This window comes from Mauremys reevesii, unplaced genomic scaffold (genome assembly GCF_016161935.1).
Source record: "Mauremys reevesii isolate NIE-2019 unplaced genomic scaffold, ASM1616193v1 Contig18, whole genome shotgun sequence".
Classification (NCBI taxonomy): domain Eukaryota; kingdom Metazoa; phylum Chordata; order Testudines; family Geoemydidae; genus Mauremys; species Mauremys reevesii.
This window is the reverse complement of record NW_024100804.1, coordinates 43,645-71,607: the sequence shown is the minus strand read 5'-3', so window position 1 is coordinate 71,607 and position 27,963 is coordinate 43,645. Positions and strand designations below refer to the sequence as shown.

Sequence of the window (27,963 nt, the reverse complement as noted above, 5' to 3'; positions counted from 1 at the left end):
CTCACCGTCGGGCAGGTCGGGGTGGCAGAGCCGCAGGTCCTGGCAGGTGCGGGCCGGGTTGTCCTGGGTGCCCATCGGGTGCTTCATCTGCTCGATCTCCCGCTTGAGGGCGGTGAGGGAGCCGAAGATCTCGTCCATGCCGCCCGCGTGGCCGTGGGCCCCGTCCGCCGCCAGCCCCTCCCCGTCCTCGCCCACCAGCTGGCTGGCGTCGATCGACCGCTTGCCCTTCCTGGGCAGCTGGATGGGCAGCGGCTGGATCACCTCCCCGGGGGGGCCCTGCGCCGGCACAGCACCGTCAGTGGGGCAGGGGATGGGGGGAGGGGAGGGGCAGGGCAGGGACAGTGTGGGGCAGGGAAGGAAGGAGCAGGGGGAAGAGTGGGGTAGGAGGGGCAGGGTGGGAAGGGGGCAGGGCGGGGCAGACAGCAGGGTAAGTAACCGAGCCGGGAAGGGGGACGACGCTGTGAGCGAGGGATGGGGAGCAGGGGGCAGGGCAGAGAGGAATGGGGGGCAGGGCAGGGCAGGGGGCAGGGTCAGTAACCGAGCGGGGAAGGGGACGACGCTGCGGCGAGGGATGGGGAGCAGGCGGGAGGGCAGAGCAGGGAGGGAAGGGGGCAGGGCGGGGCAGACAGCAGGGTAAGTAACCGAGCCGGGAAGGGGAACGATGCTGTGGGCGAGGGATGGGGAACCGGGGGCAGGGCAGGGAGGGATGGGGAGCAGGGGGCAGGGCAGGGAGGGAAGGGGGCAGGGCGGGGCAGGCGGCAGGGTAAGTAACCGCGCCGGGAAGGGGGACGATGCTGTGAGCGAGGATGGCGGGAACCGGGGCAGGGCAGGGAGGGATGGGGAGCAGGAGGCAGGGCAGAGCAGGGAGGGCAGGGGCAGGGCGGGGCAGGGAGGGAAGGGGGCAGAGAGGGAAGGGGGCAGGGCGGGGCGGGGCAGGGAGGGCAGGGGGCAGGGCGGGGCAGACAGCCGGGTAAGTAACGGAGCCGGGAAGGGGGACGACGCTGTGAGCGAGGATGGGGAGCAGGGGCAGGGCAGAGACGGATGGGGGCAGGGCAGGGAGGGAAGGTGATGGGGAGGGCAGAGCGGGGTGGGCCAGGGAGGGCAGGGGGCAGGGTAAGTAACCGAGCCGGGAAGGGGGACGACGCTGCGAGCGAGGGATGGGGGGACCAGGGGAGCAGCCGCAGCGCAGGGAACGGACGGTCCGAGGCAGCAGGTCGAAGGGAAGCAGGGTGGGGGGGTCACTCACCGGGTGTCCGGGGGGGCCGGGGACGCCTCGCTCACCCTTGGGGCCGGCTTGTCCCTGGCGGGGAGAGCCCAGAGACGTCAGCTGCCTGCAGGGGTGACGGGGTGGGGGGGCGGGCCCCCCCAGCTGGGGCCCCCGGGACAGCGCTTACCGTGGCTCCCTTCGCACCCTTGGGACCGGCCGGGCCCTGCAAAGCAACGACAGGACAATCAGAGACACGGGGGGCTGGGGGTGGGGGGCGCTGGCAGCCCTCAGGCCGGGGGAGGGGCGGTGTGACAGGATGCACCCTGTATTCACACCCCTAGTGAGGTCCCTTTGCACACCAGTGACTGGCTGGTCCGTGAGCTCACGGGGCCCCACGCAGCCACGTCGTACACACGTCACGGACACGCTGCAGTCACAACTGACAGGTCTGGGGAGGGGACAAGGGCCCGCGTCCAGCCAGGCGCTGTCCCAGCAGACGGGCCAGCACCCAGCAAGCGGCCGCGCTCTGGCACGGGGCCGGGGCAGGACCAGGTCTGAGGCCAGGCTACGCTGCAGACTGTATCGGTGTAACCACGTCGCTCGGGGCTGTGAATAATCCACCCCCGAGCGAGGCAGTTACACCGACCTGCTGTGGGAGAGCTCTGCCCGCCGACACAGCGCCGGCCCCTCGGGGAGGTGGATTAACTCCGCCGACGGGAGAACTCCCCAGTGTCGACATCCCTGAGCTCAGCACACCCGCCCCCCCGACTCCACGACCCCTCGCTCCGGGGGACAGAGCGTTATCTGGGGGTCCCCTGGGGGACAGAGCATTATCTACGGGTCCCCTCGCTCCGGGGGACAGAGCGTTATCTAGGGGTCCCCTCGCTCTGGGGGTCAGAGCGTTATCTAGGGGTCCCCTGGGGGACAGAGCGTTATCTAGGGGTCCCCTCGCTCTGGGGGTCAGAGCGTTATCTAGGGGTCCCCTGGGGGTCAGAGCGTTATCTAGGGGTCCCCTCGCTCCAGGGGTCAGAGCGTTATCTAGGGGGGACAGAGCGTTATCTGGGGGTCCCCTCGGGAGTGCGCAGGCATGTCCCAGGGGCTGAGCTATCCAAGGGGGGGTGGACACCCCACGCTCTCACTCCCTGCCCAGCTTATTCGCCTCTGAGGACACAAGAAACCGGCCGTCGGCCCCCAGGACAGGCCCCGACCCGGCGCACGACCAGTAGTTAGGGACTGCGCCTGGGACCCCGCTCGGCCCCTTAGGGTTCGTTCTGGGCAACGTTTTATCTTTATTCTCCCTGTGACCGTCTGACCTCGACGCCTTGTCACCGGGACCCACTGACCACCTGCCGCTCTGTAGTGAACGAAGCTCGACCCTAATCCCGGGCTGCGAGCCGTGTGGGTAACGCCACCTGTGGGGCTGCCGGCTGTATGAGATCCCCTATCGGCCTGGCCAGGAGAGGGCTGGACAGTGCAGAACACCGGCCTGGGGGGCAGCCCGGGGCAGGCTGGGGTCACCCTGCAGCACTAACCCAGGCTGGTGGGGCCGGGCGTGACCCGGGCGTGGCTGGCAGGTGGCGTCTGTACCCAGCCCTCGGGGGGAACATGCTGGGGGGGCTGTAGGGGGTCTAGGCTCGGCGCTCCAGCAGCAAGGCACCGCAGGGCACCCCAGGATACCGGGCAGGCAGTGACACAGCCCCTGCCCCAGTCTGGAGCGCACCCCGCAGTGTCACGGGCACGTTACAGGCGATGCCCAGACACAGGGGTGAGGGGCAGATGACAAAACGGGGCCCATTACAGGTGATGCTCAGATACAGGGGCCATGGGGTGAGACCCAGACCCACAAGCAGCACTGGGGAAGGTCAAAGGTCACTCACAGGAAGTCCCGGGGGCCCGGCGGGGCCGATGGGGCCAGTAGCACCAGGGATCCCCTGCAGGGGCGAGAACAGAGAGCGGAATTAGCATGAGACCAGGAGCACCCCAATTAACCCCTCGCACCCCAGACCTCACAAGGGCTCCCACATTTGCCCCCTGTCTGCCCTGGGTCCAACACAGCCTCCTCCCTGGGCAGCCCTGCTCATCACCCCCACCCCCACCCACAGAGCAGTGATTAGAACCCAGGAGTCCTGGCTTCCAGACCCCCTGCTCTAACCCACCAGCCCCCCCTCCTCTCCCAGAGCTGGGATAGAACCCAGGAGTCCTGGCTCCCTGCCCCCCCAGCCCTAACCCACCAGCCCCCCCTCCTCTCCCAGAGCCAGGGATAGAACCCAGGAGTCCTGGCTCCCAGTCTCCCCTGCTCTAACCCACTGGATCCCACTCCCCTCCCAGAGCCGGGGAGAGAACCCAGGAGTCCTGGCCCCTGGCCCCCCAAGCTCCCACTGCTCCCCACATGGCAGGGGTCTCTGGCAGGGGGTCTGGCGGTGGAGAACTCCCCCTCCCCCGATACTCACGGTCTCTCCTTTGGACCCCAGGGAGCCCTGCGGGCCAGGCAGGCCCCGGTCCCCTTTCTCTCCCTGCTCGCCCGGGGGCCCGATCAGGCCGATCAGACCGGGGTGGCCCTGGGAAAGACACAGTGGTCAGTGCAGGACAGACAGAAGGGGGACGGCATCGAGGGCTGGGTGTCGGACGGGCAGACAGACGGGCTGCATGCTGGGGCTGGGCGTGTGAGTACGGACAGCGTGTGGGGAGGGGTCTCTGCCCTGGGTGCTCACACGCCCTCGTGCCCCTTGTGCGGGCTGTGGGACGTGCACCCCAGGGATACTCGCAGGCGGTTGTGCTGACGTGTCTGGTTCACACAGACTTGTGTATCCCTTGTGCCACACTCGTGATGCGCGTGTCGTGGGCGTTCCCGTCTCTTGGTGCATTCACCTGCATTGTGTAGCACGTGTGTGCTGGCATGTTCCCTGGCACTGCGTGGCGTGGGCTGGCGCCATGTGGCACATGCTGGTGCACACTGGTGCACGGGGCGTGTATCATTCCCCCCCACCCACGGGTGTGTTGTGTGTGTTCACACACAGGCCGTGCACCCCCCGTGTGTCCCCCGCTCACCTTCTCTCCTTTGGGTCCGGAGTCCCCTTTGAGGCCGGGCAGCCCCGGGGGGCCCTGCGGGGAGATACAAGCAGAGCGGTTAGCCGGGGCGGGGGGGGGCGCGGGGAGGGGGGGCTCCGTCGCAGGGGAGGGCGGAGTCACACTCACCACAGGTCCAGGGGGGCCCGTCTGGCCCGTGGCGCCCGGCTTGCCTTGTTCTCCCTGCGGGGGATGGAGGGGAGAGTTAGCACTAAACACTGCCCCGACCATGCCCTGGGGCTGCCCCCCACAGCCCAGCCCGAGGCCCCCCCTGCTCTGGGGCTCCCCAGTCGGAGGCAGTGGGTCCTGCACCCCACCCCTCTGGGGCTCCCCAGTCGGAGGCAGTGGGTCCTGCACCCCACCCCTCTGGGGCTCCCCAGCCTGGAGGCAGTGGGTCTCATGCGTTGACCGCTCTGGACAGGTCTGCAGGGGGCAGAACTCCACTCTCAGAGCTGGGGCAGAACCCAGGAGTCCTGGCTCCCAGCCCCCTGCTCTAACAACCAGTCGCCACCTCCTCTCCCAGAGCTGGGGCAGAACTCAGGAGTCCTGGCTCCCAGCCCCCCTGCTCTAACCCACCAGCCCCCACTCCTCTCCCAGAGCTGGGGCAGAACCCAGGAGTCCCGGCTCCCAGCCCCCCTGCTCTAACCCACCAGCCCCCACTCCCCTCCCAGAGCTGGGGCAGAACCCAGGAGACCTGGCTCCCAGCCCCCCTGCTCTAACCCACCAGCTCCCACTCCCCTCCCAGAGCTGGGGCAGAACCCAGGAGTCCTGGCTCCCATCCCACATGCTCTGACCACCAGCCCCAACTCCCCCGCAGAGCCGGGACAGGACCCAGGCGTCCTGCTGGCGTGCACTCACTGTCACTTACCACTGAGCCAGGGATGCCTCTGAGCCCGTCAGGCCCCTGCTTGCCGGCCGGTCCCTGGGGCCCCACGGGGCCGGTCTTGCCAGGGGGTCCCACGGCGCCTGGCTCGCCCTGGGGGACGGAGGGGCAGGGTGAGCTCGGGGATGGGCGACACGGTCACAGCTGTGGGGGGGGCTCCTTGGCGTCACCGTGCCCCGTTGGGGTCAGAGGCCATCCTGGGGCTCCCCGTCACACCGACCCCAGTGCATCATGGGACAGGAGCGCTTGGCATGGTTGGGCCACGGCCTGGCTGGCTGCACCGGGAGCTCCCAGCCGGGGCCCTGGGACAGACCCAGCCGTGCCTCGTCTCCGGGGAGCTCCGAGCTGGGTCTGACCCCAGGGGATCCGGGACCCGACACCTCCCCAGCAGAGACCCCACCCGGGGGGGGGGGGGGGATGGAGCCTGAGTCACTTACCTTAGTGCCCTTCTCGCCCTGACGCCCCTCGGGACCCGGGGAGCCTGCGGGACCCTGCGGAGAGAGGAGACGGGGGTGAACAAGGGAATGGGGCAGGGGCCTGTCCCCTCTAGGGGGCGCCGGCTCCCACCCGGCCCCAGGGCGGGGACTGGCTGGCTCAGGGGGGCAGGGAATGGGGCAGGGGCCTGTCCCCTCTCAGGGGTGTGGCTCCCGCCCCGCCCCAGGGCAGGGACTGGCTGGCTCAAGGGGGCAGGGAATGGGGCAGGGGCCTGTCCCCTCTCAGGGGTGCTGGCTCCCGCCCAGCACCAGGGCGAGGACTGGCTGGCTCAGGGGGGCAGGGAATGGGGCAGGGGCCTGTCCCCTCTCAGGGGTGCCGGCTCCCACCCACCCCCAGGGCCGGGACCGGCTGGCTCAGGGGGGCAGGGAATGGGGCCCGGGGCCTGTCTCCTCTGGGCGGCGCCGGCTCCCACAGCCCCAGGGCAGGGACTGGCTGGCTCAGGGGGGCAGGGAATGGGGCAGGGGCCTGTCCCCTCTCAGGGGCGCCGGCTCCCACCCCGCCCCAGGGCAGGGACTGGCTGGCTCAGGCGGGCAGGGAATGGGGCAGGGGCCTGTCCCCTCTAGGGGGTGCCAGCTCCCACCCGGCCCCATGGCAGGGACCGGCTGGCTCGGTGTGGGGCGGGAGGGGTCCCTGGAGCTAAGCGGTTTCCCTGTTATTAGCTTCCAGGCTCTGGCCCGGGCGTTTCACTCGCTGCCGGGGATGGGAAGGAATTTCCATCCCTCGGTGCCAGCCCCACCCTCCCCACAATGAGATTCCCACGGAGCTGGATCTGTGTGTGTGCGTGTTCGCTGCCCCCTGCTGGCGGGTCACTGTGGCTGCAGACGGGGTGGGTGCCCGGGGAGGGGGTCTGTGTAGGTCAGAGTCCCCGTCACACAGTGGCTGGGACAGCAGGCGCATCCCTCACACCCCCTGTGCAGGGAGACGCTTCTGCCCGGCTCCTGGGGGACGGCGGGAGGAGGGGGGTGACCTGGGCAGGGGAGTGGGGCCCTGACAGACCCGTCACTTACCCTCTTCCCTGGGGGGCCTGGGGGGCCATTCTCTCCTGTCGGGCCTGGCGAGCCCTAGAGAGAGAGAGAGAGCTGGAGTTAGGAGAACCAATCTAATCCAGAACATCATGGAGAGGGGAACCCGGAGAGGTGGGGAACCTGATCCAGAACATGAGGGAAAGGAGAACCCAGAGATGGGCGGGGGTCTGATCCAGAACGTCAGGGAGAGGGGAACCCGGAGAGGTGGGGAACCTGATCCAGAACATGAGGGAAAGGAGAACCCAGAAATGGGAGGGGTCTGATCCAGAACGTCAGGGAGAGGGGAACCTGGAGAGGTGGGGAACCTGATCCGGAACGTCAGGGAGAGGGGAACCCAGACATTGGGGTCTGATCCAGAACAGGGGAACCCAGAGTACAGTCACAGAGGGTGGATCCGGAACATCAGAGGTGGGTTCCAATCCAGAACGTCGAAGCGGCCGATCAGGAAGGAATCCAGAGAAGGACCCGATCTGGCGGGGCGTCGGAGTCTGATCAGACTGCTGGGGGCACTCGGGGGTGGGGGGTCTGGGGACACAGGTGGGGTGTCCAGTCCAAATGTCAGGGGAGATCCATTCCAAACCACCGGGGGGGGACCCCGTCAGGGCCCCGCTCGGGAGCCCTGGTCACTCACCAGCTGCCCGGGTTCCCCATCCTCGCCTCGCTCGCCCTTCGCCCCGTCCTGGCCCTGGAGGGGGAAAACAAGCCCTGAGTCAGCAGGAGGCCGCGGCAGGGACCCCAAACCCCAGCCAGGGGGCCCCAAACCCGGCTGCATTCCCCCTAGTACCCCACCCCACCTCCCAGCACCTGCCCCGCCCCCAGACTGCAGGGACCTGGAGGGCAACGCATGGGGCTGACACTTACTCTGGGGCCCATTTCACCTGGGGGGCCTGGATCCCCTGGGAAACCAACAGGACCCTGGAAGAGACAGGAATGAATTAGCCTGAGCCACCTCCTCCTATAGCCAGGCACAGAACCCAGGAGTCCTGGCTCCCAACACCCCCCCCCCGCTCTAACCACTAGACCCCACTCCCCTCCCAGAGCTGGGAGAGAACCCAGGAGTCCTGGCTCCGCCTCCCCCGGTCTCTGCGCCGCGTCACTCACGGGGTTCCCCTTGGGCCCATCGTCTCCGGGGGGCCCTTTCCCTCCAGGGGGTCCAGCTGTGCCAGCGGCTCCAGTCTCTCCTTTCTCCCCTCGCTCTCCTCGCGGGCCCTGGGAAGGAGACAGAGCATGGGGTGGGGGGGGGTGTCAGTGTGGGGGAGGATGGGAGGAGTGGCCTGGCAGGGGGCAGAGCTCTGGGGGTCAGCTCTAGGGGAGGGATCCCAGCCCCAGTGTCCCTTGGGGAGACCCCCATGTGTGCGGGGGAAGGAGTCTCTTCGGGGGGGCTGTCACGGGGGAGAGGTCCTGGCCCCGGTGTCTCTGGGGTGGGGTTCACAGCCTGGGGAGAGGGGAGCACTCCAGACTTGGGGGGGTTCCTGTTGGAAGAAAGGGGCTCTGGGGGGGTTCTCACTGGGTGGGGGAAAGGCCAGGCCCGGCCCTGGGTCTCCCCCCACAAGGCAGGGGATAGATGGGCCCTGAGGGGCCCTTGGCTGTGGGGGAGCAGTGCTATGGGAGTCCCTGACAGGAGACACCCCCAAGGAGGGGTCCCTGGCTGGAGGCTGACAGCTCTGGATGGGCCTTAATAAGGAAGAGACAAATGTGGGGAGGTGGCCACTGGTCCCCATAGGGGGCAGGGCCCCAGTAGAGGGGATGAAGGAGGGTTCGGGGGGCTCCTTGGTGGGGGACGGAGCGGGAGCATCCCATGGGATAGCGTCTGTGCCGCCAGGTGGGGGCGAGGACCCCGCGGGAGCCCCGGGGGGGTAGGACAGGGACAAACAGGGGGAGGGGGTTCCCGGGGGGGGTTAGTGGCCGTGCTGCCAGGTAGGGTGTGCGAGGGAGCAGGGGCAGGGGGCCCAAAGACTCACCTTGACTCCTGGCTCCCCAGGGATGCCGGGGGCCCCCGACTCGCCAGGCTCACCCTGAAATGAGAGAAACGTCAGCGCTCGCGCTCCGACCGGTCCCCCCGGATGGTCCCAGGGACACAGCGCGGCAGCACCCCACAGGCCCTGTGTCACTAGACCCCACTCCCCGAGCCGAGCCAAGAGAGAACCCAGGAGTCCTGGCCCCGCTCCCCTCCCCGCGCCAGGAGAGAACCCAGGAGTCCTGACCCTGCTCCCCTCCCGAGCCAGGAGTGAACCCAGGAGTCCTGGCCCCGCTCCCCTCCCCGAGCTAGGAGAGAACCCAGGAGTCCTGGCCCCGCTCCCCTCCCCGAGCTAGGAGAGAACCCAGGAGTCCTGGGCCCGCTCCCCTCCCCGCGCCAGGAGAGAACCCAGGAGTCCTGGCCCTGCTCCCCTCCCCAAGCTAGGAGAGAACCCAGGAGTCCTGCTCCAGCCGCACATTCCCCTGGGCGAGTGGTGGTGGGTCCCTTTGACTCCTGCAGTGGGTGACTCTGAGTCCCGCCATCCGTCCCCTCCCTTCACGGGCCATGGGGAGAACAGGGCGGCCTGCACTGCCCTCTGCATGCTCTGCACGCGGACAGTGACTCGCCCAGTCTCAGGCTGCAGGGCAGCGGGGTCAGGAAGGGATTTGCTCCCCAAGAGTCAATCAGCTGGAGACAGGCACCACACGGGGGGCGGTGCTCTGAGGGGCTCCAGAGATACCTCTGTCTGGCTGCTGAGTCTGGCTCTCATGCTGGGGGTCCCCAGACTGGGGCAGGGAAGGAATCTCCCCCAGGACAGACTGGCGGGGTCCTTGGGGGGTTTCCTGTTCCCCTGCAGCGCGGGGTGTGGGTCGCTGGCTGGGCTCAGCAGATCAGGTCCCTGCCATCGCAGGGGTGTCATCCCTGGGGGCCCCTCAGTCCCTCCTGGGCTCAGCTGTCGTGGCCCCTGGCTCGGTCCCCCGGGCGCTGACACGTGTCGGACCAGCCAGGTCGCGGGGCTGGGCACAGGGTGACAGGGAGCGATTCTCTGCCCGCCACTGTCCAGGGGCCAGGCTGGAGCGAATGGGCCCTTCTGGGCTTGAACTCCATGAAATCTACCAGCCCCACCCTGCCCCCCCGGGCTGGGAGAGAACCCAGGCGTCCTGCCTCCACCTACCTTCTCTCCGGGGGGGCCCAGGTTGCCGATGCCTCCGGGGCCGCCTTGGGGTCCCTGCAGGGGGAGAGAGCAGAGCTGGTAACCTCCGGGGACGCGCGGGGCAGGGCTGACGGGGGGGGGCGCGGGGGAGGAACTTACGTCGGCTCCGGAGGGTCCGGCTGGGCCACGTGGCCCCGGTGGTCCTGGGGGGCCCTGTGGGGAGAAAGAACAAAGTGAGGGGGGCTCTGGGACATTCCCACCTGGAGGGGGGCTGGGAATGGGGGGCAGCCGGCGTCACTTACCATGGGACCCACGTCACCTGTCTCACCCTTCTCCCCCGCCGGGCCCGGCAGACCCTAGGGAGAGACAGAGCATCAGTGCGGGGCATATCTGGACTGGGGGGAGGGGCAGATCAAGGGGCACATCTGGATCCAGGGAGTTGGGGGAAGCAGGCAGCACATCTGGATTTGGGACGAAGAGGGACCTAGACCTAGGACACATCTGGATCTGGAGGATGCGGGGGGGCGTGGCAGAGATGGAGGGACACATCTGGTTCAGGATGGGATGGTGGCCCAGAGGGAGGGACACATCTGGAGCTTGTGCGGGGGGGGCAGAGCAAGGGGCACATCTGGAGCGGGGATGGGGGGAGGGGACCCAGACAGAGGGGCACATCTGGATCCAGGTAGGTGAGGAGGAGGGCACACAGGGATTGGTTCCCCCCGCCTCCCAGAACAGCTGGCTCGGGGATGGGACCCAGCCATAACTGGCCAGTGGTCGCACCATCATGCTGCCCAGCAGTTTGGGACAGGAAGTGAAGGGGAATCCTGTCCCCAGCTAGAACTGCACCATGGGGCAGGCGTTACTTAAGGAGGCCGGACTGGATGGCTAGGGCTGGGGCCATGGCTAGGTAAGGGGGCTCGGGTCGGGTCGGGTCTGGGTCCAGGGGGAGGGAGGAGACAGGTGGGAGTATAGAGCTTGGGGGCTGGGCCAGGGACAGGTGTAGGGCTGGGGCCATGGCTAGGTAAGGGGGCTCGGGCCGGGTCGGGTCTGGGTCCAGGGGAAGGGAGGAGACAGGTGGGAGTATAGAGCTTGGGGGCTGGGCCAGGGACAGGTGTAGGGCTGGGGCCATGGCTAGCTAAGGGGGCTCGGGTCGGGTCAGGTCTGGGTCCAGGGGGATGGCGGAGACAGGTGGGAGTATAGAGCATGGGGGCTGGGCCAGGGACAGGTGTAGGGCTGGGGTCATGGCTAGGTAAGGGGGCTCGGGCCGGGTGGGGTCGGGGTCCAGGGGGAGGGTGGAGACAGGTGGGAGTATAGAGCATGGGGGCTGGGCCAGGGCCAGGTGTAGGGCTGGGGCCATGGCTAGGTAAGGGGGCTCGGGCCGGGGCGGGTCTGGGTCCAGGGGGAGGGCGGAGACAGGTGGGAGTATAGCGCATGGGGGCGGGGCCAGGTGTAGGGCTGGGGCCATGGCTAGGTAAGGGGGCCGGGTCGGGTCGGGTCGGGGTCCAGGGGAGGGCGGAGACAGGTGGGAGTATAGAGCATGGGGCTGGGCCAGGTGTAGGGCTGGGGCCATGGCTAGGTAAGGGGGCTCGGGCCGGGTCAGGTCTGGGTCCAGGGGGAGGGTGGAGACAGGTGGGAGGTATGGAGCATGGGGGCTGGGCCAGGGACAGGTGTAGGGCTGGGGCCATGGCTAGGTAAGGGGGCTCGGGCTGGGTCGGGTCTGGGTCCAGGGGGAGGGTGGAGACAGGTGGGAGGTATGGAGCATGGGGCCTGGGCCAGGGACAGGTGTAGGGCTGGGGCCATGGCTAGGTAAGGGGGCTCGGGCCGGGTCAGGTCTGGGTCCAGGGGGAGGGTGGAGACAGGTGGGAGTATAGAGCATGGGGGCTGGGCCAGGGACAGATGTAGGGCTGGGGCCATGGCTAGGTAAGGGGGCTCAGGGCGGGTCTGGGTCCAGGGGGAGGGTGGAGACAGGTGGGAGGTATGGAGCATGGGGGCGGGGCCAGGGCCAGGTGTAGGGCTGGGGCCATGGCTAGGTAAGGGGGCTCGGGCTGGGTTGGGTCTGGGTCCAGGGGGAGGGTGGAGACAGGTGGGAGTATAGAGCATAGGGGCGGGGCCAGGGACAGGTGTAGGGCTGGGGCCATGGCTCGGTACGGGGGCGGGGGCCGGGTCGGGTCTGGGTCCTGGGGGCGGGTGGAGACAGGTGGGAGGTATGGAGCATGGGGGCTGGGCCAGGGACAGGTGTAGGGCTGGGGCCATGGCTAGGTAAGGGGCCCGGGCGGGGTGGGGCCTGGGTCCAGGGGGAGGGTGGAGACAGGTGGGAGTATAGAGCATGGGGGCGGGGCCAGGGACAGGTGTAGGGCTGGGGCCATGGCTAGGTAAGGGGGCTCGGGCCGGGTCGGGTCGGGTCTGGGTCCGGGGGGAGGGCGGAGACAGGTGGGAGGTATGGAGCATGGGGGCTGGGCCAGGGACAGGTGTAGGGCTGGGGCCATGGCTAGGTAAGGGGGCTCGGGCCGGGTCGGGTCTGGGTCCAGGGGGAGGGCGGAGACAGGTGGGAGGTATGGAGCATGGGGCCTGGGCCAGGGACAGGTGTAGGGCTGGGGCCATGGCTAGGTAAGGGGGCTCGGGCTGGGTCTGGGTCCAGGGGGAGGGTGGAGACAGGTGGGAGGTATGGAGCATGGGGGCGGGGCCAGGGCCAGGTGTAGGGCTGGGGCCATGGCTAGGTACGGGGGCTGGGGCGGGGTGGGGTCTGGGTCCAGGGGGAGGGCGGAGACAGGTGGGAGTATAGAGCATGGGGGCGGGGCCAGGTGTAGGGTGGGGCCATGGCTAGGTAAGGGGGCCGGGTCGGGTTGGGTCTGGGTCCAGGGGGAGGGCGGAGACAGGTGGGAGGTAAGGAGCATGGGGCAGGGGCCAGGTGTTGGGCTGGGGCCATGGCTAGGTACGGGGGCTCGGGCCGGGTCGGGTCTGGGTCCAGGGGGAGGGTGGAGACAGGTGGGAGGTATAGAGCATGGGGGCTGGGCCAGGTGTAGGGCTGGGGCCATGGCTAGGTAAGGGGGCTCGGGCCGGGTAGGGTCTGGGTCCAGGGGGAAGGCGGAGACAGGTGGGAGTATAGAGCATGGGGGCTGGGCCAGGTGTAGGGGTGGGGCCATGGCTAGGTAAGGGGGTTCAGGTCGGGTCAGGTCGGGTCTGGGTCCAGGGGGAGGGCGGAGACAGGTGGGAGTACAGAGCATGGGGGCTGGGCCAGGTGTAGGGGTGGGGCCATGGCTAGGTAAGGGGGCTCAGGCTGGGTCGGGTCTGGGTCCAGGGGAGGGCAGAGACAGGTGGGAGGTATGGAGCATGGGGGCGGGGCCAGGGACAGGTGTAGGGCTGGGGCCATGGCTAGCTAAGGGGGCTCGGGCTGGGTTGGGTCTGGGTCCAGGGGGAGGGCGGAGACAGGTGGGAGTATAGAGCATGGGCGCGGGGCCAGGTGTAGGGTGGGGCCAGGGCACCGGAGTGGCTCAGTGGGGGGCAGAGGGGGAACCCTGCAAGGCCAGTGACAGGCCCCACTCACCTGCAGCCCGATGGGGCCAGGCGGCCCGTTGAATCCGCGGGTTCCTTCGTCGCCCTTTGCCCCAAAGTGGCCCTGGGGGCCCCGAGCGCCCGGCTCCCCATCAGCCCCCTCGACACAGACACAAGAGAGAGTCAGAGACGGGCCTCGAGCGGCCCCGGGGAGACGGGACTCGCTGAGCGGGCGAGGGGGTGGGGGAGGTCTCGGCGCTGTGGGAGCAGCGGGAACCCCCCCCCTGCCATTCCCCGGAATCCCACCCATACTCCAGCAGTGCGATGTGGGGCCCCTGTGCCATTGAAACCGAGCACCTCGCCCCATGGCATGAGTGAGGGGCCGGGACACTGCGCTGCCAGGAGACAGGGACTCTCCACCCAGCATGGAGCAGACCGGGCTCCATCGCCCTCAGCTACGTTCCCTCCGCCCACATGGAGCCGATCCAGCTCCATCACCCAGCCCCTGTACAGAGCTGACCCGGCTCAGTCACCCAGGACCTGCACAGAGCTGACCCGGCTCCATCATCCAGCCCGGCAAACAGCAGACCCAGCTCCATCATCCTCAGCTCTGTCCCTCAGCCCAGCATGGAGCCACCCCGGCTCCATCGCCCCCACCCTGCATGGAGCAGACCCAGCTCCATCCCCCTGCCCTGAACGGGGCTGACCCAGCTCCATCCCCTTGCCCTGCACAGAGCCAACCAGCTCCATCACCATCAGCTTCACCCGCCGTCCTGCATGGAGACAACCCAGCTCCATCATCCGGCCCTGCCCAGAGCTGGCACTGCCCTGTGCTACCAGCCACAGGGACACTCCGCCTTGTGCTGCATGAGGCTGTCTGAGGGGTGCAAGGTACTTACGGTTGCTCCAGGCTGCCCCACTGGGCCCATGGGACCTGGGGGGCCTGGGGGACCCTGGAAGGAAGGAGATGGGGGTCAGTGATGCTGAGATACAGAGATACCCCAGGCAGGAATTGGGGGGGGGGGGATCAGGGGAGCCCCCAGTTCCTACTCACGTGTTCTCCCTTGTTGCCTTTGCCACCCTTCTGGCCTGGCTCGCCCACCTCGCCCTGCGGAGAGAGGAGAAGGGGGGTTTAGCCCATTGCCGTGTGTGGGGACAGGACACAGACACAGACGGGGCCTTACCTTGTCGCCGTCCTCACCAGCACCCCCCGGGGGCCCCGCTGGGCCGGGCAGCCCAACGGGACCCTGGACTCCGTCGCGGCCAGCGGGGCCTATGGGACCTTTCTCACCCTAGGGAGAAACAGAGGGGAGTGAGGTGCACAGAACCCAGGAGTCCTGGCTCCCCCCCACCCCCCGTTCTAACCCACCCAACCCCACTCCCCTCCCACCACTGGGGAGAGAACCCAGGAGTCCTGGCTCCCAGCCACCCAGCATTTGACTAAGCCCTGCTCCCCCCATGCCCTCTACTCACAGGAACTCCTTTCTCTCCAGCGGGGCCTGGTGGCCCTTGGGGGCCCGGTCTGCCTGGGGGTCCGATGGGGCCGCCCTGCCCAGGGCCACCTCTCTCGCCGGGGGAGCCCTGGGGGGAGAGAGAGGAGGAGTCACTTGCTGCCCCCGTGACGCAGTGGGGCTGGTCTTAATGTTTCCTCTGAATACTGTGGGGGGGCCTCAGTTTCTGGCTGATACACTGTCTCCTGGCAACTAATGGCCAGGGCCTTCCCCCTGCAAGGGGATGCTAAAGGTGGGGGAGAACAAAGAGATCAGGTGACCTCCTGGCCCGGGAAAGAGACAAAGGCCAGAGAGGAGGGGCTGGAGGGGGGGTCATAAACAGATAGTTAAGGGTTAAAGTCTCTTTTACCTGTAAAGGGTTAACAAGCTCAGTAACCTGATGAACACCTGACCAGAGGACCAATCAGGGGACAAGATAATTTCAAATTTCTGTGGAGGGAAGGCTTTGTCTGTGTCCTTTTTTTGAGTTGTGTGCTCTCTTTGGATCTAAGAGAGGCCAGACATGTCTCCAAGTTCTCCTGGAGTATTTCCTACTATCCAGTATAGTGAGTATTAGAAAGGCGAATTAATCTTCTAATTAATTTCTGCATTTGCAATTGTGTGTTTGCTGAAGAAATATCTTTATTTCTGTTTGCTGTTACTTTGATTATTCTGAGAAAGGAGGGGAGTGGGGGGAAGCCTCTCCAGGTTTATAAGCTAGACCCTGTATATTTTTATCCTGGTGTTACAGAGATAGTGTACTATCTTTCTTTCTTTCTTTTTTAATAAAATCCTTTTATTTTTAGAACCTGATTGATTTCTTCCCTTGTTTGGATTTTCAGAGGAAGGGGAGGGGGGAAAAGTGAATCCCTCTTTGTTTGATTCAAGGAGTTTGAATCAAGGTATCTCTCCCAAGGACAAGGGGAGGGGGAAGAAGGTGGGGGAAATGGATTATTTCCCTTTGTGTTAAGATCCAAGGAAGTTGGGATCTGTGTTCCCCAGGGAAAGTTTTTGGGGGAACAGGTAGTGTGTCAGACACTTAAAACTTGACTGGTGGCAGCAAGAACCAGATCTAAACTAGGATTTTAGTTTAGAGGAGTCCATGCAGGTCCCCATCTTGTGGACACTAAAGTTCAAAGTGGGGAATAAACCTATGACAGGGGGTTGTCAGTCTGGAGCTGGCTGGGGACAAGGAGTGAAGTGCAGACGTGGGGGTCTGGCTCACTGCCCCCCAGAATGGACCCGGCTGAGGGGTCCCGTTCCCTGTACCTACAAGCTCTGTGTTAGCCCCTGTTCCTGTCATCGAATAACCCCCGGGGTTACTGGCTGGCTGCGAGTCACGTCTGACGGCGGCGGGGGGGGGGGGGGTGCAGGACCCTGTGGCCCCCCCAGGACCCCGCCTGGGTGGACTCGCTGGGGGAAGCGCACGGAGGGGCAGGGGATGCTGAATGCTCCAAGGAGAGACCCAGGAGGTGAAGCCGTGGGAGCTTCTTGCCCTGCAGACAGGCTGCTCCGAGGGGGAGGAGGCTCCCAGAGTCCTGCCTGGCTCGGTGGGGAGCAGTTCCAGAGCAGCGCCTGGGACTCCGTGACACCCCCACAGCAGGGTCCCCAACACACTGCGGGGACCGGGATCAGGGGTGAGGGAGGGGGTGGATCAGGGGGGTCGGAGGTTAGGGAGGAGAGGGGCTGATGGGGGAGTGAGGGAAGGGAGGTCAGAGAACAGTTGGGGAGGGGGGGCCTATGGGAATAGTTGAGGGGAAGGAGTTGGGGGAGGGGCTGGCGTGGGGGTCCCCACATCATACTCACTGCAGGTCCTGGGGGTCCGGCCGGCCCCTCGGTCCCTTTCAGCCCCGTGCCACCCTGCGGGGAGAAGCACAGGTCAGGGCCTGCTGGCACCGGGGACGGACTGGGAGCATTGGCGGGGGGGCGGGTACTCACCGGGGTGCCGGGCAGCCCACGCTCACCGGGGAAACCGCGCAGTCCAGCCGGGCCGTCTTTCCCGAGGGCTCCCGGGGGCCCGGGGTCTCCCTGCACCAGGGGAAGGAGAAGGAGGATTAGGTGGGTCCCCCACCCTGCTCCCTGCAGCACAGCGCCCCCTAGCGCTGCACTGGAGCATCACAGCTCCTTACCTTGGTTCCTTCTTTCCCAGAGGGTCCTGGCAAGCCCTGCTCTCCCGGGGGCCCGGGGGGCCCTGGGTGACCTCTCTCCCCCATCTGACCAGATTCCCCAGAAGCGCCCTAGTGCAGAGAGAGACAAGAAACAGTGAGAGACCTTCAGGGAATGGGCCAGACCCTTCGACCCCTGCCTCTTCCACCACCAGGGGGAGCTGCTGACGGCCGCTCCCAGCCCACCCTGGCACCCCCCACCACCCGGCTTCTTACCTGAGGTCCCACCACTCCTGGGGGGCCGGGGGGGCCCGTCTTGCCTTGGAAACCCTGAAAGACAGAGAGAGATGGGGGCATTAGCACAACTGGCGGCAGATGGCTCTGCCCCCCACCCCCCGAGTGTAAGTGGAGAGTCACATAGGAGTGTGCGAGGAGCAACGCAGAAAAGTGTGAGGAGTAACCATGGTGAATCCAGAGTGTAACACATGCGTGTGTGAGGAGTAACCATGGTGAATCCAGAGTGTAATACGTGAGTGTGTGAGGAGTAACCATGGTGAATCCAGAGTGTAATACGCGAGTGTGTGAGGAGTAATGTGGGGGTAACCAGAGACTAACACTGGAGTATGTGAGGAGTAATGCAGGAGTATCCAGAATGTAATACATCAGTATACAAGGATTAAAATGGGAATATCCTGAGAGTTACACGGGAGTAAGAGAGTAGTAAAGTGGGAGTAACCAAGAGTAACAGCAGAGTGAACAGAGAGCAATGTAGAGAGGAGTAATGCAGGAGTAACCAGAGTGCAATGCAGGAGTGAGAGGAATAATACAGGAGTATCCAGAGAGTAATATGTGAGCAACCAGAATGCAAAGCGGGTGTGAAAGAGGAGTAACAGGAGTATCCAAAGCGTAACATAGAAGCATGTGAGGGGTAACACAGGAGTATCCAGAGAGTAATGTGGGAGTAATTTGGGGTAACATGGGAGTAACCAAAGAGTAATGCCAGAGTATGTGAGGTGTAATATGAGAGTAACACGAGCGTAATCAGAGAGTAACAGGGGAGTAAGAAAGGAGTCACGGGGAATAATCAGAAAGTAACAAGGTACTATGTGAGGAGTAATGAGGGAGTTTCCAGAGGTAGTCTGGAGTTACTTAGGTGTAACCTGGGAGGAACCAGAGTGTAACACGGGAGGAACCCCTGAGTAACACAGGGATAAGAGAAAAGTATCTGAAGCCTAACAGTGCAGTAACAGAGACACGTACAACTTCTCCTCGCTGACCGGGGTGCCCGGGAAGCCCGTCCTTGCCAGGGGGGCCCTGTGGGGAGAAAAACGGAGAGGTCAGTGGGGCAGGGAGAGATCACAGAGGGAGGGAACTGGGGAGCAGTCAGGAGGGCAGGGGAGCCAGCTGGGGAGCCGGGGGAGAAGGCAGGTGGGAATGGCAATGGGAGAGGGCTGGGATGCAGGCAGGGCGGCTGGGGGCAGGTGGGGGTAGCTTGGATGCAGGGGGACTGAGGAGCCGGCAGGGGTTGGGGAGCAGGTGGGGTAGCTGGGATGCAGGGGCTGAGGAGCCGGCAGGGGTTGGGGAGCAGGTGGGGTAGCTTGGATGTGGGGAGGGGCTGAGGAGCCGGCAGGGCAGCTGGGGAGCAGGTGGGGTAGCTTGGATGTGGGGCTGAGGAGCCAGCAGGGGCTGGGGGCAGGTGGGGTAGCTTGGATGGAGGAGGAGGCTGAGGGGCCGGCAGGGGCTGGGGAGCAGGTGGGGGTAGCTTGGATGCAGGGGGCTGAGGAGCCGGCAGGGGCTGGAGAGCAGGTGGGGTAGCTTGGATGCAGAGGGGGCTGAGGAGCCTGCAGGGAGGCTGGGAGCACGTGGGGTAGCTTGGATGTGGCGGGGCTGAGGAGCTGGCAGGGGCTGGGGTAGGTGGGGTAGCTTGGATGCGGGGAGGGGGCTGGGGAGCCGGGAGGGGCTGGGGAGCAGGTGGGGTAGCTTGGATGCGGGGAGGGGGCTGGGGAGCCGGGAGGAGCTGGGGAGCAGGTGGGGGTAGCTTGGATGCAGGGGCTGAGGAGCCTGCAGGGGCTGGGGGCAGGTGGGGGTAGCTTGGATGCAGGGGGCTGAGGAGCCGGCAGGGGCTGGGGAGCAGGTGGGGTAGCTTGGATGCAGAGGAGCGGGAGGCTGAGGAGCTGGCAGGGGCTGGGAGCAGGTTGGGGTAGCTTGGATGGGGAGGAGGCTGAGGAGCCGGCAGGGGCTGGGGAGCAGGTGGGGGTAGCTTGGATGCAGGGGGCTGAGGAGCCGGCAGGGGCTGGGGAGCAGGTGGGGTAGCTTGGATGCGGGGCTGAGGAGTCGGCAGGGGCTGGGAGCAGGTGGGGTAGCTTGGATGCAGGGGCTGAGGAGCCAGCAGGAGGCTGGGGGCAGGTGGGGTAGCTTGGATGCGGGGGCTGAGGAGTCGGCAGGGGCTGGGGAGCAGGTGGGGTAGCTTGGATGGGGGAGGAGGCTGAGGAGCCGGCAGGGGCTGGGGAGCAGGTGGGGGTAGCTTGGATGCGGGGAGGGGCTGAGGAGTCGGCAGGGGCTGGGGCAGGTGGGGTAGCTTGGATGCAGGGGCTGAGGAGCCAGCAGGGGCTGGGGGCAGGTGGGGTAGCTTGGATGCGGGAGGGGCTGAGGAGCCGGCAGGGGCTGGGGAGCAGGTGGGGTAGCTTGGATGGGGAGGAGGCTGAGGAGTCGGCAGGGGCTGGGGCAGGTGGGGTAGCTTGGATGCAGGGGCTGAGGAGCCAGCAGGGGCTGGGGCAGGTGGGGTAGCTTGGATGCAGGGGGCTGAGGAGCCAGCAGGGGCTGGGGCAGGTGGGGGTAGCTTGGATGCGGGAGGAGGCTGAGGAGTCGGCAGGGGCTGGGGCAGGTGGGGGTAGCTTGGATGCGGGGAGGGGGCTGAGGAGCCGGCAGGGGCTGGGGGCAGGTGGGGTAGCTTGGATGCGGGGAGGGGCTGGGGGCCGGCAGAGGGGCTGGGGAGCCAGTAGCTAGTGCACGTTACTCACCGGTGGCCCTTTGGGTCCGGGGAAGCCGTTTGGCCCCTGGGGGCCCGGGAGTCCCTGTGGAGAGCAGAGCGGAGGTTAGGGGGGCTGGGGGGCAGGGAGAACAATGCCCGGCCGTGGGGACACCAGCACGGCCAGGGCCAGCCATAGCGAGCGGGGGCCAGGCCAGTGTTGTACCGGGAGCTCGACTGCACAAAACCAGCCATGTCGCACTGCAGTGACCCGCCCCTTGCACCGGGAACTGCTGAGGCTGCTGCGCACTGTGCCGAGCCCAGCAGCCGTGACTGGGGCCGTGCGAGCATCGCACTGCAGTGACCCGCCCCTCGCACCAGGGAACTGCCGAGGCTGCTGCGCACCGTGCCAGGCCCAGCAGCCGTGACTGGGGCCGTGCGAGCATCGCACTGCAGTGACCTGCCCCTCGCACCGGGAACTGCTGAGGCTGCTGCGCACCGTGCCGAGCCCAGCAGCCGTGACTGGGGCCGTGCGAGCATCGCACTGCAGTGACCCGCCCTCCCACCCGGCAACTGCTTAGACTGCGGAGCACTGGGCCGGGCCCAGCAGCCGTGACTGGGCCCGTGCGAGCTTCGCACTGCAGTGACCCGCCCCTCGCACCAGGGAACTGCTGAGGCTGCTGCGTACTGTGACGAGCCCAGCAGCCGTGACTGGGGCCGTGAGAGCATCGCACTGCAGTGACCCGCCCCTCGCACCAACAAATCGCTGCGGCTCCGTGCAGCCGGTCTGGAGCCGGCTCATGGAGAGACAGAACAGTGCTAGCGACGCTCGGACAGGGCAGGCTGGATGAGGCCCAGCGGTGGTGAGCAGAGGCCTAGTGCGAGTGTTGCACTAATGTGACCCATGACTGGCACAGCTGTCGCACAGGGCCCTGGAGAGGTGAACAGGAATGGGCACAAGGCAGGTCAGGCTGCATGAGGCCCAGCAGTGGTGTGCCAGGCCCAGCTGGTGCAGCGAAGGGCGGCGCCCAGTGTGACGTTATTGATATAAACTGGGACCATATAGAACATGGTTTGCAACCAAGGTCCTGTAGTGGCACCAAATCTTATGTAAAGGGGGTCATATAAGGTGTCTAAGACCAGGTTCTGGGTTGCTGGTGATGATTATGCTGTCTGTATGTCTGTGTATCATTTTGTAGTTGAAGTTATAAGTATTGGCTCTATACTGTCTGTATTTCAAATTTGTGCTCTGCTTCTGGGTGACACCCCAGACAAGTTGGTGTTAGCTCTGCCTAGCCTGCTTGATGGCCCATTAAGGATCATCAGCTACACGATTAACCCATGGAGAGAAAGCAGATATGCCTTGTAACTCAGCAAAGTATGCAGGGACTTGCCCATGTGACTGCAGACTCCATTTTGCTGTAATTTTCCACAGAAAGAACAGAGAGGTGTTCTTATACCTGGAAAATCTATACAAGGCTGATGCCTCATCTCCATCTTGTCTTCAATCCGGCTTCTTACCTCTGGAGGAACTTTGCTACAAACTGTAAAAGCAGCAAACTGAAGCTCTGAACAAAGGACTAAACGACCCATCCCAACTGGGGATGTTCTCCAGAGACTTGACTTAAACCTGCAGTTTGCTCCATCACTGCTACAAGCCTGAACTAAGAACTTTGCCATCACTGGATGGAATTGATTCCATTTAACCAATTCTAGCTCTCATCTCTACCTTTTTCCTTTTGTAAATAAACCTTTAGATTTTAGATTCTAAAGGATTGGCAACAGCGTGATTTGTGGGTAAGATCTGATGTGTATATTGACCTGGGTCTGGGGCTTGGTCCTTTGGGATGGAGAGAATCTTTTTCTTTTACTGGGGTGTTGGTTTTCATAACCATTCATCCCCAGGACGAGTGGCACTGGTGGTGATACTGGGAGACTGGAGTGTCTGAGGGAATTGCTTGTGTGACTTGTGGTTGGCCAGTGGGGTGAGACCAAAGTCCTTTTTGTCTGGCTGGTTTGGTTTGCCTTAGAGGTGGAAAAACCCCAGCCTAGGGCTGTGACTGCCCTGTTTGAGCAATTAGTCCTGATTTGGCACTCTCAGTTGGGTCCCGCCAGAACAGCATCGTCACACCCGGTGCCCAGGGCTCTGGTGCACACCCAGGTCACCCCAACGCCACGCCCACACTCACTCTTTCCCCGGGAGGGCCATGGGGGCCGTCACCGCCAGAGGTGCCCTGTGGGGGGAGACAAATGTGAGAGGTAACCGGGAGCACATCCCCTTCCAACACACACTGACACGCGTGCACAGACATGTACATTCATCCCTGTGCAAGCACACACCCCCATTCTCACACTCACACACACTCGGATGTACACAGACGCACGCAGAGACAGAGACACACACATAGACACACGGGGACACGCACACACATGGGGACCCACAAAGACACACACACAGGGACAGACACAGACGGGACACACACAGAGACACATGGGAACACACACACACACACAGAGATACAGACGGGACACACACACACGGACAGACAGAGACACACAAGCACACACACAAAGGAACACATTCAGCCTTGCACGTTTGCACGCCCAGAGCCTGCTCACACACGCTGACCTCTGAGCCCTGCCCAGACCTCACCCTGCGACACACTGGCCCCACCCCACCCCAACCCGACATTCAGACAGACAGACGGACCCGGAGCCCCAGCCCTCACCTTCGCCCCCAGCTTCCCAGTGGCTCCTCGTGGCCCCCGCTGGCCCCTGGGACCCTGGAGGAATGAGACAGAGGCGGGTGAGTGTCTGAGCCCTGGCTCTGCCCCCTCCCATCCTCCAACCCCCCTTTCCCGGGGGAGGGGCAGAACCCCAGCGACCCACACGGTGCCCTGGGGGCATTCATGAGGATCTCAGGGGTGGAGGCGGCAGACTGGAGGGACCCACCAGCCACGTAGGATGCGGATGGACACATGACCCCCAGGCCTGGTAGGGGAATGCTGGAAACCCCCCCCCCAACCCCAGATGGGAGGATTAAGGAGGGAGGTGGAGGGGGATATTTGCCCCCCCTCCACCAGAGAGGGGCCCAGCCCCGAGGCCCTGTGCCAACGCGGGGTGGAGCCCAGAGGGGACACATCATGTATGAGTCAAGCTGGGGAGTGAGCCCCACGGCAGGGGGTCTGGCTGGCCCCAGGGGTCATGACCTCACTGGGGACTGGGTGAGGGGGGATCCACGGGAGGGGCAGGGGCCGGAATGGGGAGGCCTGCACTGGGCACGGATGGATGGATGGATGGATTGTTGGACGGACGGACAGAAGAAACATGGATGGGAGAAGGAGGGGATGGAGGTTTCGGATGGAGAAAGCAGAGGGAAGGATGGACAGAGAGATGAGAAGGGACAGATTGAGGGGAATTGGGATGGAGGACTGGGGCAGGGATGGGAGGACAGAGGGGTGGATGGATGGACAGACAGATGAGAAGGGATGGATCGAGGAGGATCGGGACAGAGGATTGGGGCAGGATGGGAGGACAGAGGGGTGGATGGATGGAGAAAGCGGAGGGAAGGATGGACAGACAGATGAGAAGGGACGGATCGAGGGGATTGAGACGGAGGACTGCGGCAGGATGGGAGGATGGAGGGGTGGATGGAGGGATGGACAGATGTGGAGAGATGGATCGGAGGGAGTGAGGATGGATGGGGGAGCCCAGAGACGTGGCTGCACTAACCCGCCCTGCCTCCCCCCAACACTCACCGAGGGGCCGCGCTCACCCCGGGGCCCGGGCTTCCCGGATAGACCCTGCAACAGAGAGAGTCAGTGAGACACAGCCAGGGCACGGGCACCCATGGGAGAACTCCTCAGCCAGCCAGGGCCCTGCCAGACCCATAATGTACCCACCCATGGGAAACACACAGGGACCCCCCACGTCCCACCCAGACCACCCAGGGACCCCTCAGCCAGCCAGGGCCCGGCAGGCACCCCTAACACCCACCCCTGGGACCCGCCGCCCAGAATCAACCCCCTCCCAGCCCCCATAAAGACCCCCCATCCATGGCTCTGCAGGGCCCCCCATCCCCACAGAACTTGCACAGGGATCCCCCAATCCAGGGGTCTACAGAGACCTGGCCCATAGGACACCCCCAAGGACACCCTATTCGCAGCTCTACAGGGTCCCCCAACTCCAACCCCCATGGGGACCCCACCCAGGGATTTGCAGACACCCCCACCTAGAACCACCCCCCATCTAGACCATCCCCGGAAGACCCTCCCTCACCCCCCAACAGCCTCTCACTCTTCACCCAGCCCCACCAGTAAGTCCCAGTTCCGATCCATCCCTTGGGGGGGATGGGTGTCAGCCCCACCCAGCAGGACCTGCACCCCCCCTCAGATCCCCCCAACAGTTTCCCCCATGGGGATGCCTCCTGCAGAGGGAAACATGGACCCCATTCCACCGGGGGGCAGTGGGGGGAGCTGTACTGGGGGGGTGATGGAGGGTTACTCACCCGAGCACCCTTCTCACCATTGGTGCCAGGGAATCCAGGGAAGCCCTGAGATCCCTGCGGAGAGAGAAGAGATGGGGGTTAAGGGGGTGCGGGGGGCCGAGGGGGAGCAGGGAGGTAGACCCACCGCCCACAGCACTCACCTTCGGGCCTTGCCGTCCTGGGTAGCCGGGAAGACCTGGTACGCCCAGCTTCCCCTGCGAGAGAGAGAGAGAGAGAGATGGGGTTAGGGGGATGGGACACGGGGCCTTTCCCCACTTGGGGGCGCCGGCTCCCATCCGGCCCCAGGGCAGGGACTGGCTGGCTCAGGGGGCAGGGAATGGGACACAGGGCCTTTCCCCTCTTGGGGGCACCGGCTCCCATCCGGCCCCTGGGTGGGGGGCTGGCTGTTCGGGGGGGGGCGGGGTTGGGGGCCGGGGCCTTTCCCTTCTTGGGGGCGCCGGCTCCCATCCGGCCCCAGGGTGGGGGGCTGGCTGTTCAGGGGGACAGGGAATGGGACACGGGGCCTTTTCCCGTCTTGGGGGCGCCGGCTCCCATCCGGCCCCAGGGTGGGGGGACTGGCTGTTCAGGGGCAGGGAATGGGACATGGGGCCTTTCCCCACTTGGGGGCGCCGGCTCCCATCCGGCCCCAGGGCAGGGACTGGCTGGCTCAGGGGGTCAGGGAATGGGACACGGGGCCTTTCCCCTCTTGGGGGCGCCGGCTCCCATCCGGCCCCAGGGTGGGGGGCTGGCTGTTCAGGGGGGCAGGGAATGGGACACGGGGCCTTTCCCCTCTTGGGGGCGCCGGCTCCCAGCCGGCCCCAGGGTGGGGGGCTGGCTGTTCAGGGGGACAGGGAATGGGACACGGGGCCTTTTCCCCTCTGGGGGGCGCCGGCTCCCATCCGGCCCCAGGGTTGGGGGCTGGCTGTTCGGGGGGACAGGGAATGGGACACGGGGCCTTTCCCCTCTTGGGGTCGCCGGCTCCCATCCGGCCCCAGGGCAGGGACTGGCTGGCTCAGGGGGCAGGGAACAGGCACATGGTCAGGGGCCAACTCCCTCATGCTCAGCACTGCCCAGTCCTGCCCCATGGTGCCCCAGCTCCTCACCTTCTCTCCCACCAGTCCGAGGGGACCCGGGTCACCCGAGGGTCCGGTCCGGCCTTTGGGACCTTCCGGTCCATCCTCTCCTCTGGCTCCTGGGACACCCACCTCGCCCTGCGGGGGCAGAGAGGAGAGAGGGGTGGGTGAGACTGGCATCGCCAGGAGCAGGCGGGCAGCGAGGGGTGGGGGGCTCCAGGCACAAACTTACCCTGTCTCCTTTCACTCCGAAGTCGCCTTTGAACCCGGGGAATCCGTCCTCCCCCTGCACAGACAGACAGACCGGAGACCGTCAGACAGCCAGAGAGGAAAGGCTGGTTAGCAGCTCAGCTGGTCTGACCTCCTGTATGTCACAGGCCACCAGGCCCCCCTCCCCCGCCCCCGCACACTAACCCAGCCCCCGAAATGAGACCCAAGTGCCACAGCCCCTGGGAGACTCGGCAGTTACCTGCCACAGGCTGAGAACCGGGGTGGGGTGAGGGGCACCAGAGCCCGAGGCTCTGCCATGGCAGAGAAAGGGTTAAGTGAGAGACACCCCCTCCCCCAGATAATCTTTAAATTGAATATATGGAGATACACCTATCTCCTAGAACTGGAAGGGACCCTGAAAGGTCATCGCGTCCAGCCTCCTGCCTTCACTAGCAGGACCAAGTACTGATTTTGCCCCAGATCCCTAAGTGGCCCCCTCGAGGACTGAACTCACAACCCTGGGTTTAGCAGGCCAATGCTGTCCCTCAGTGACCTGCCCCCAGGCTGCAGGGGAAGGTGAGAACCCCCAAGTCACTGCCAGTCTGACTGGGGGAAGGGGGGAGAATTCTCCCCAACCCCACCCACAGCGATCAGCTACACCCTGAGCATGGGTGCAAGGACTAGCCAGCCACTCCCATGGGTGCGATAATGCTGGGTGCCCCCTCAGAGCCCGCCCCCCCCAGTCCCATCTCCAGCCGGGCCAGCCCTGAGGCTGCAGAGGGAGGAAAGTTAAAACAAAAAACCCAGAATACACTGGGGAGGGGCAAATCCTTTCCTGACCCCTGGTCAGGGGTCTGCAGGTAGGGGGCGCTGTGCACTATTCCCCGCCGGGCACTAGGCGGCTCTGTGCACCATTCCCAGGGGCGGCTCTAGGGATTTTGCCGCCCCAAGCACGGCAGGCAAACCACCGGAGGCAGCCTGCCTGTCGCCCTCGCGGCACTGGCAGAGCGCCCCCCGCAGCTTGCCGCCCCAAGCACGCGCTTGGCGTGCTGGGGCCTGGAGCCGCCCCTGAGCATTCCCCCAGTCAGGCACTAGGGGGTGCCATGCACCAGTTCCCCAGCTGGGCACTAGGGGGCGCTGTGTGCCATTCCCCCCAGCCTGGCACTGGGGACATCAAGTATCAGGAAGTAGCCGTGTTAGTCTGTAGCCACAAAAACACCAGGGAGTCCAGTGGCACCTTATCTGTTAGTCTTTAAGGTGCCACCGGACTCGTTTGTTAGGGGATGTCATGCACCATTCCTGCAGCCTCGCACAAGGGGGTGCTGTGCACCATTCCCCTAGCCAGGCACTAGGAGGCGCTGTGCACCATTCCCCCAGCCAGGCACTAGGAGGCGCTGTGCACCATTCCCCCAGCCTAGCACTAGGGGGCGCTGTTCGGTGCTGCCAGCAACATGTCTGACCTGCGGTTGAGGGTCGGGGAAGCAGAACTCACCTTCTCACCCTTGTGACCCTTCAGCCCCCGAATTCCATCCACGCCCTGGAAGAGATGGGGAGAGTTCAACAGGGTGAGCTGCACTGCAGAGGCCAGCCACAGATCTAGGCAGAGAACCCAGGAGTCCTGGCTCCCAGTTCCCACTGCCCCCTGCTCTAACCACTAGACCCCACTCCCCTCCCAGAGCTGGGATAGAACCCAGGAGTCCTGGCTCCCATTGGCTATAATTCTCTTGTCTTGTTTTTCATTGTAGCCAGAATCCTCTTCTCCCCTTGAGGGTCAGGGACCTCCAGGCTTCTGGACCTTCACCCATCCTTACTAAGAATTGTGGGTAATATCCCAGTCCCAGAGTCACGCCAAGTCCTGGGACCAATCAGCCGCTTACCTTCACACCACGAGGGCCTGGGTAGCCAATCGGACCTTGGGGACCGGACGGACCCTGCAATAGAGAGAGATTAGACCAATCACAGGGGAGAGTGGCTGGTGTCCCTGCTCCCTACTGGGGGGGTTAGAATCACGGATGGGAGACGTCACCCCACTGACCCGGGGGCTCTCAGCCCTGCACGCTGGGGCCAGGGTCTTAGTACCTCACCCCTAGCGCCTGGGGGGTTGTGACTTGGCCGCCAAGGTCTGAAAAGGCTAGGACTGGGGGGAGGGGAGCCTGAGGGGCGAGGGGATATTGGGGTTTGGGGGGACGATGGGAAGGGGCAGGAGTGGACATTCTCCCCTTACCTGGTTACCTTTGGTTCCCGACGGACCTTCCTTCCCCGGATGCCCCTGAGAGGGAGGGAATGGGAAAGGGAGGAGACAGAGAGGGATGAATCATTAACACCAGCCCCACAGCACTGGGCGTTGCTCCGT

General features: G+C 65.2%; 1 protein-coding gene across 1 annotated transcript in view; it reads right to left on the bottom strand.

The window, feature by feature from the left end:
* LOC120393324 (collagen alpha-2(XI) chain-like) overlaps positions 1–27,963 on the bottom strand; it is a 67,781-nt gene that overhangs the window by 6,945 nt on the left and 32,873 nt on the right. The window contains exons 24-61 of the mRNA XM_039517859.1: positions 27,835–27,879; positions 27,488–27,541; positions 27,103–27,147; positions 25,633–25,686; positions 25,431–25,538; positions 24,489–24,542; positions 24,349–24,402; positions 23,600–23,644; positions 22,571–22,624; positions 22,031–22,075; positions 19,894–19,947; positions 18,134–18,187; positions 17,150–17,203; positions 16,898–17,005; positions 16,707–16,796; positions 16,575–16,628; positions 14,752–14,859; positions 14,463–14,570; positions 14,333–14,386; positions 14,178–14,231; positions 13,331–13,438; positions 10,089–10,142; positions 9,946–9,999; positions 9,808–9,861; positions 8,638–8,691; positions 7,778–7,885; positions 7,538–7,591; positions 7,308–7,361; positions 6,659–6,712; positions 5,594–5,647; positions 5,142–5,249; positions 4,403–4,456; positions 4,256–4,309; positions 3,658–3,765; positions 3,085–3,138; positions 1,395–1,430; positions 1,247–1,300; positions 6–276 (exon numbers count right to left, since the gene is read on the bottom strand). Of these exons, the coding sequence (XP_039373793.1) occupies positions 6–276; positions 1,247–1,300; positions 1,395–1,430; positions 3,085–3,138; positions 3,658–3,765; positions 4,256–4,309; positions 4,403–4,456; positions 5,142–5,249; positions 5,594–5,647; positions 6,659–6,712; positions 7,308–7,361; positions 7,538–7,591; positions 7,778–7,885; positions 8,638–8,691; positions 9,808–9,861; positions 9,946–9,999; positions 10,089–10,142; positions 13,331–13,438; positions 14,178–14,231; positions 14,333–14,386; positions 14,463–14,570; positions 14,752–14,859; positions 16,575–16,628; positions 16,707–16,796; positions 16,898–17,005; positions 17,150–17,203; positions 18,134–18,187; positions 19,894–19,947; positions 22,031–22,075; positions 22,571–22,624; positions 23,600–23,644; positions 24,349–24,402; positions 24,489–24,542; positions 25,431–25,538; positions 25,633–25,686; positions 27,103–27,147; positions 27,488–27,541; positions 27,835–27,879 (2,683 nt within the window). The remainder of the gene's footprint in view (positions 1–5; positions 277–1,246; positions 1,301–1,394; positions 1,431–3,084; positions 3,139–3,657; positions 3,766–4,255; positions 4,310–4,402; positions 4,457–5,141; positions 5,250–5,593; positions 5,648–6,658; positions 6,713–7,307; positions 7,362–7,537; positions 7,592–7,777; positions 7,886–8,637; positions 8,692–9,807; positions 9,862–9,945; positions 10,000–10,088; positions 10,143–13,330; positions 13,439–14,177; positions 14,232–14,332; positions 14,387–14,462; positions 14,571–14,751; positions 14,860–16,574; positions 16,629–16,706; positions 16,797–16,897; positions 17,006–17,149; positions 17,204–18,133; positions 18,188–19,893; positions 19,948–22,030; positions 22,076–22,570; positions 22,625–23,599; positions 23,645–24,348; positions 24,403–24,488; positions 24,543–25,430; positions 25,539–25,632; positions 25,687–27,102; positions 27,148–27,487; positions 27,542–27,834; positions 27,880–27,963) is intronic.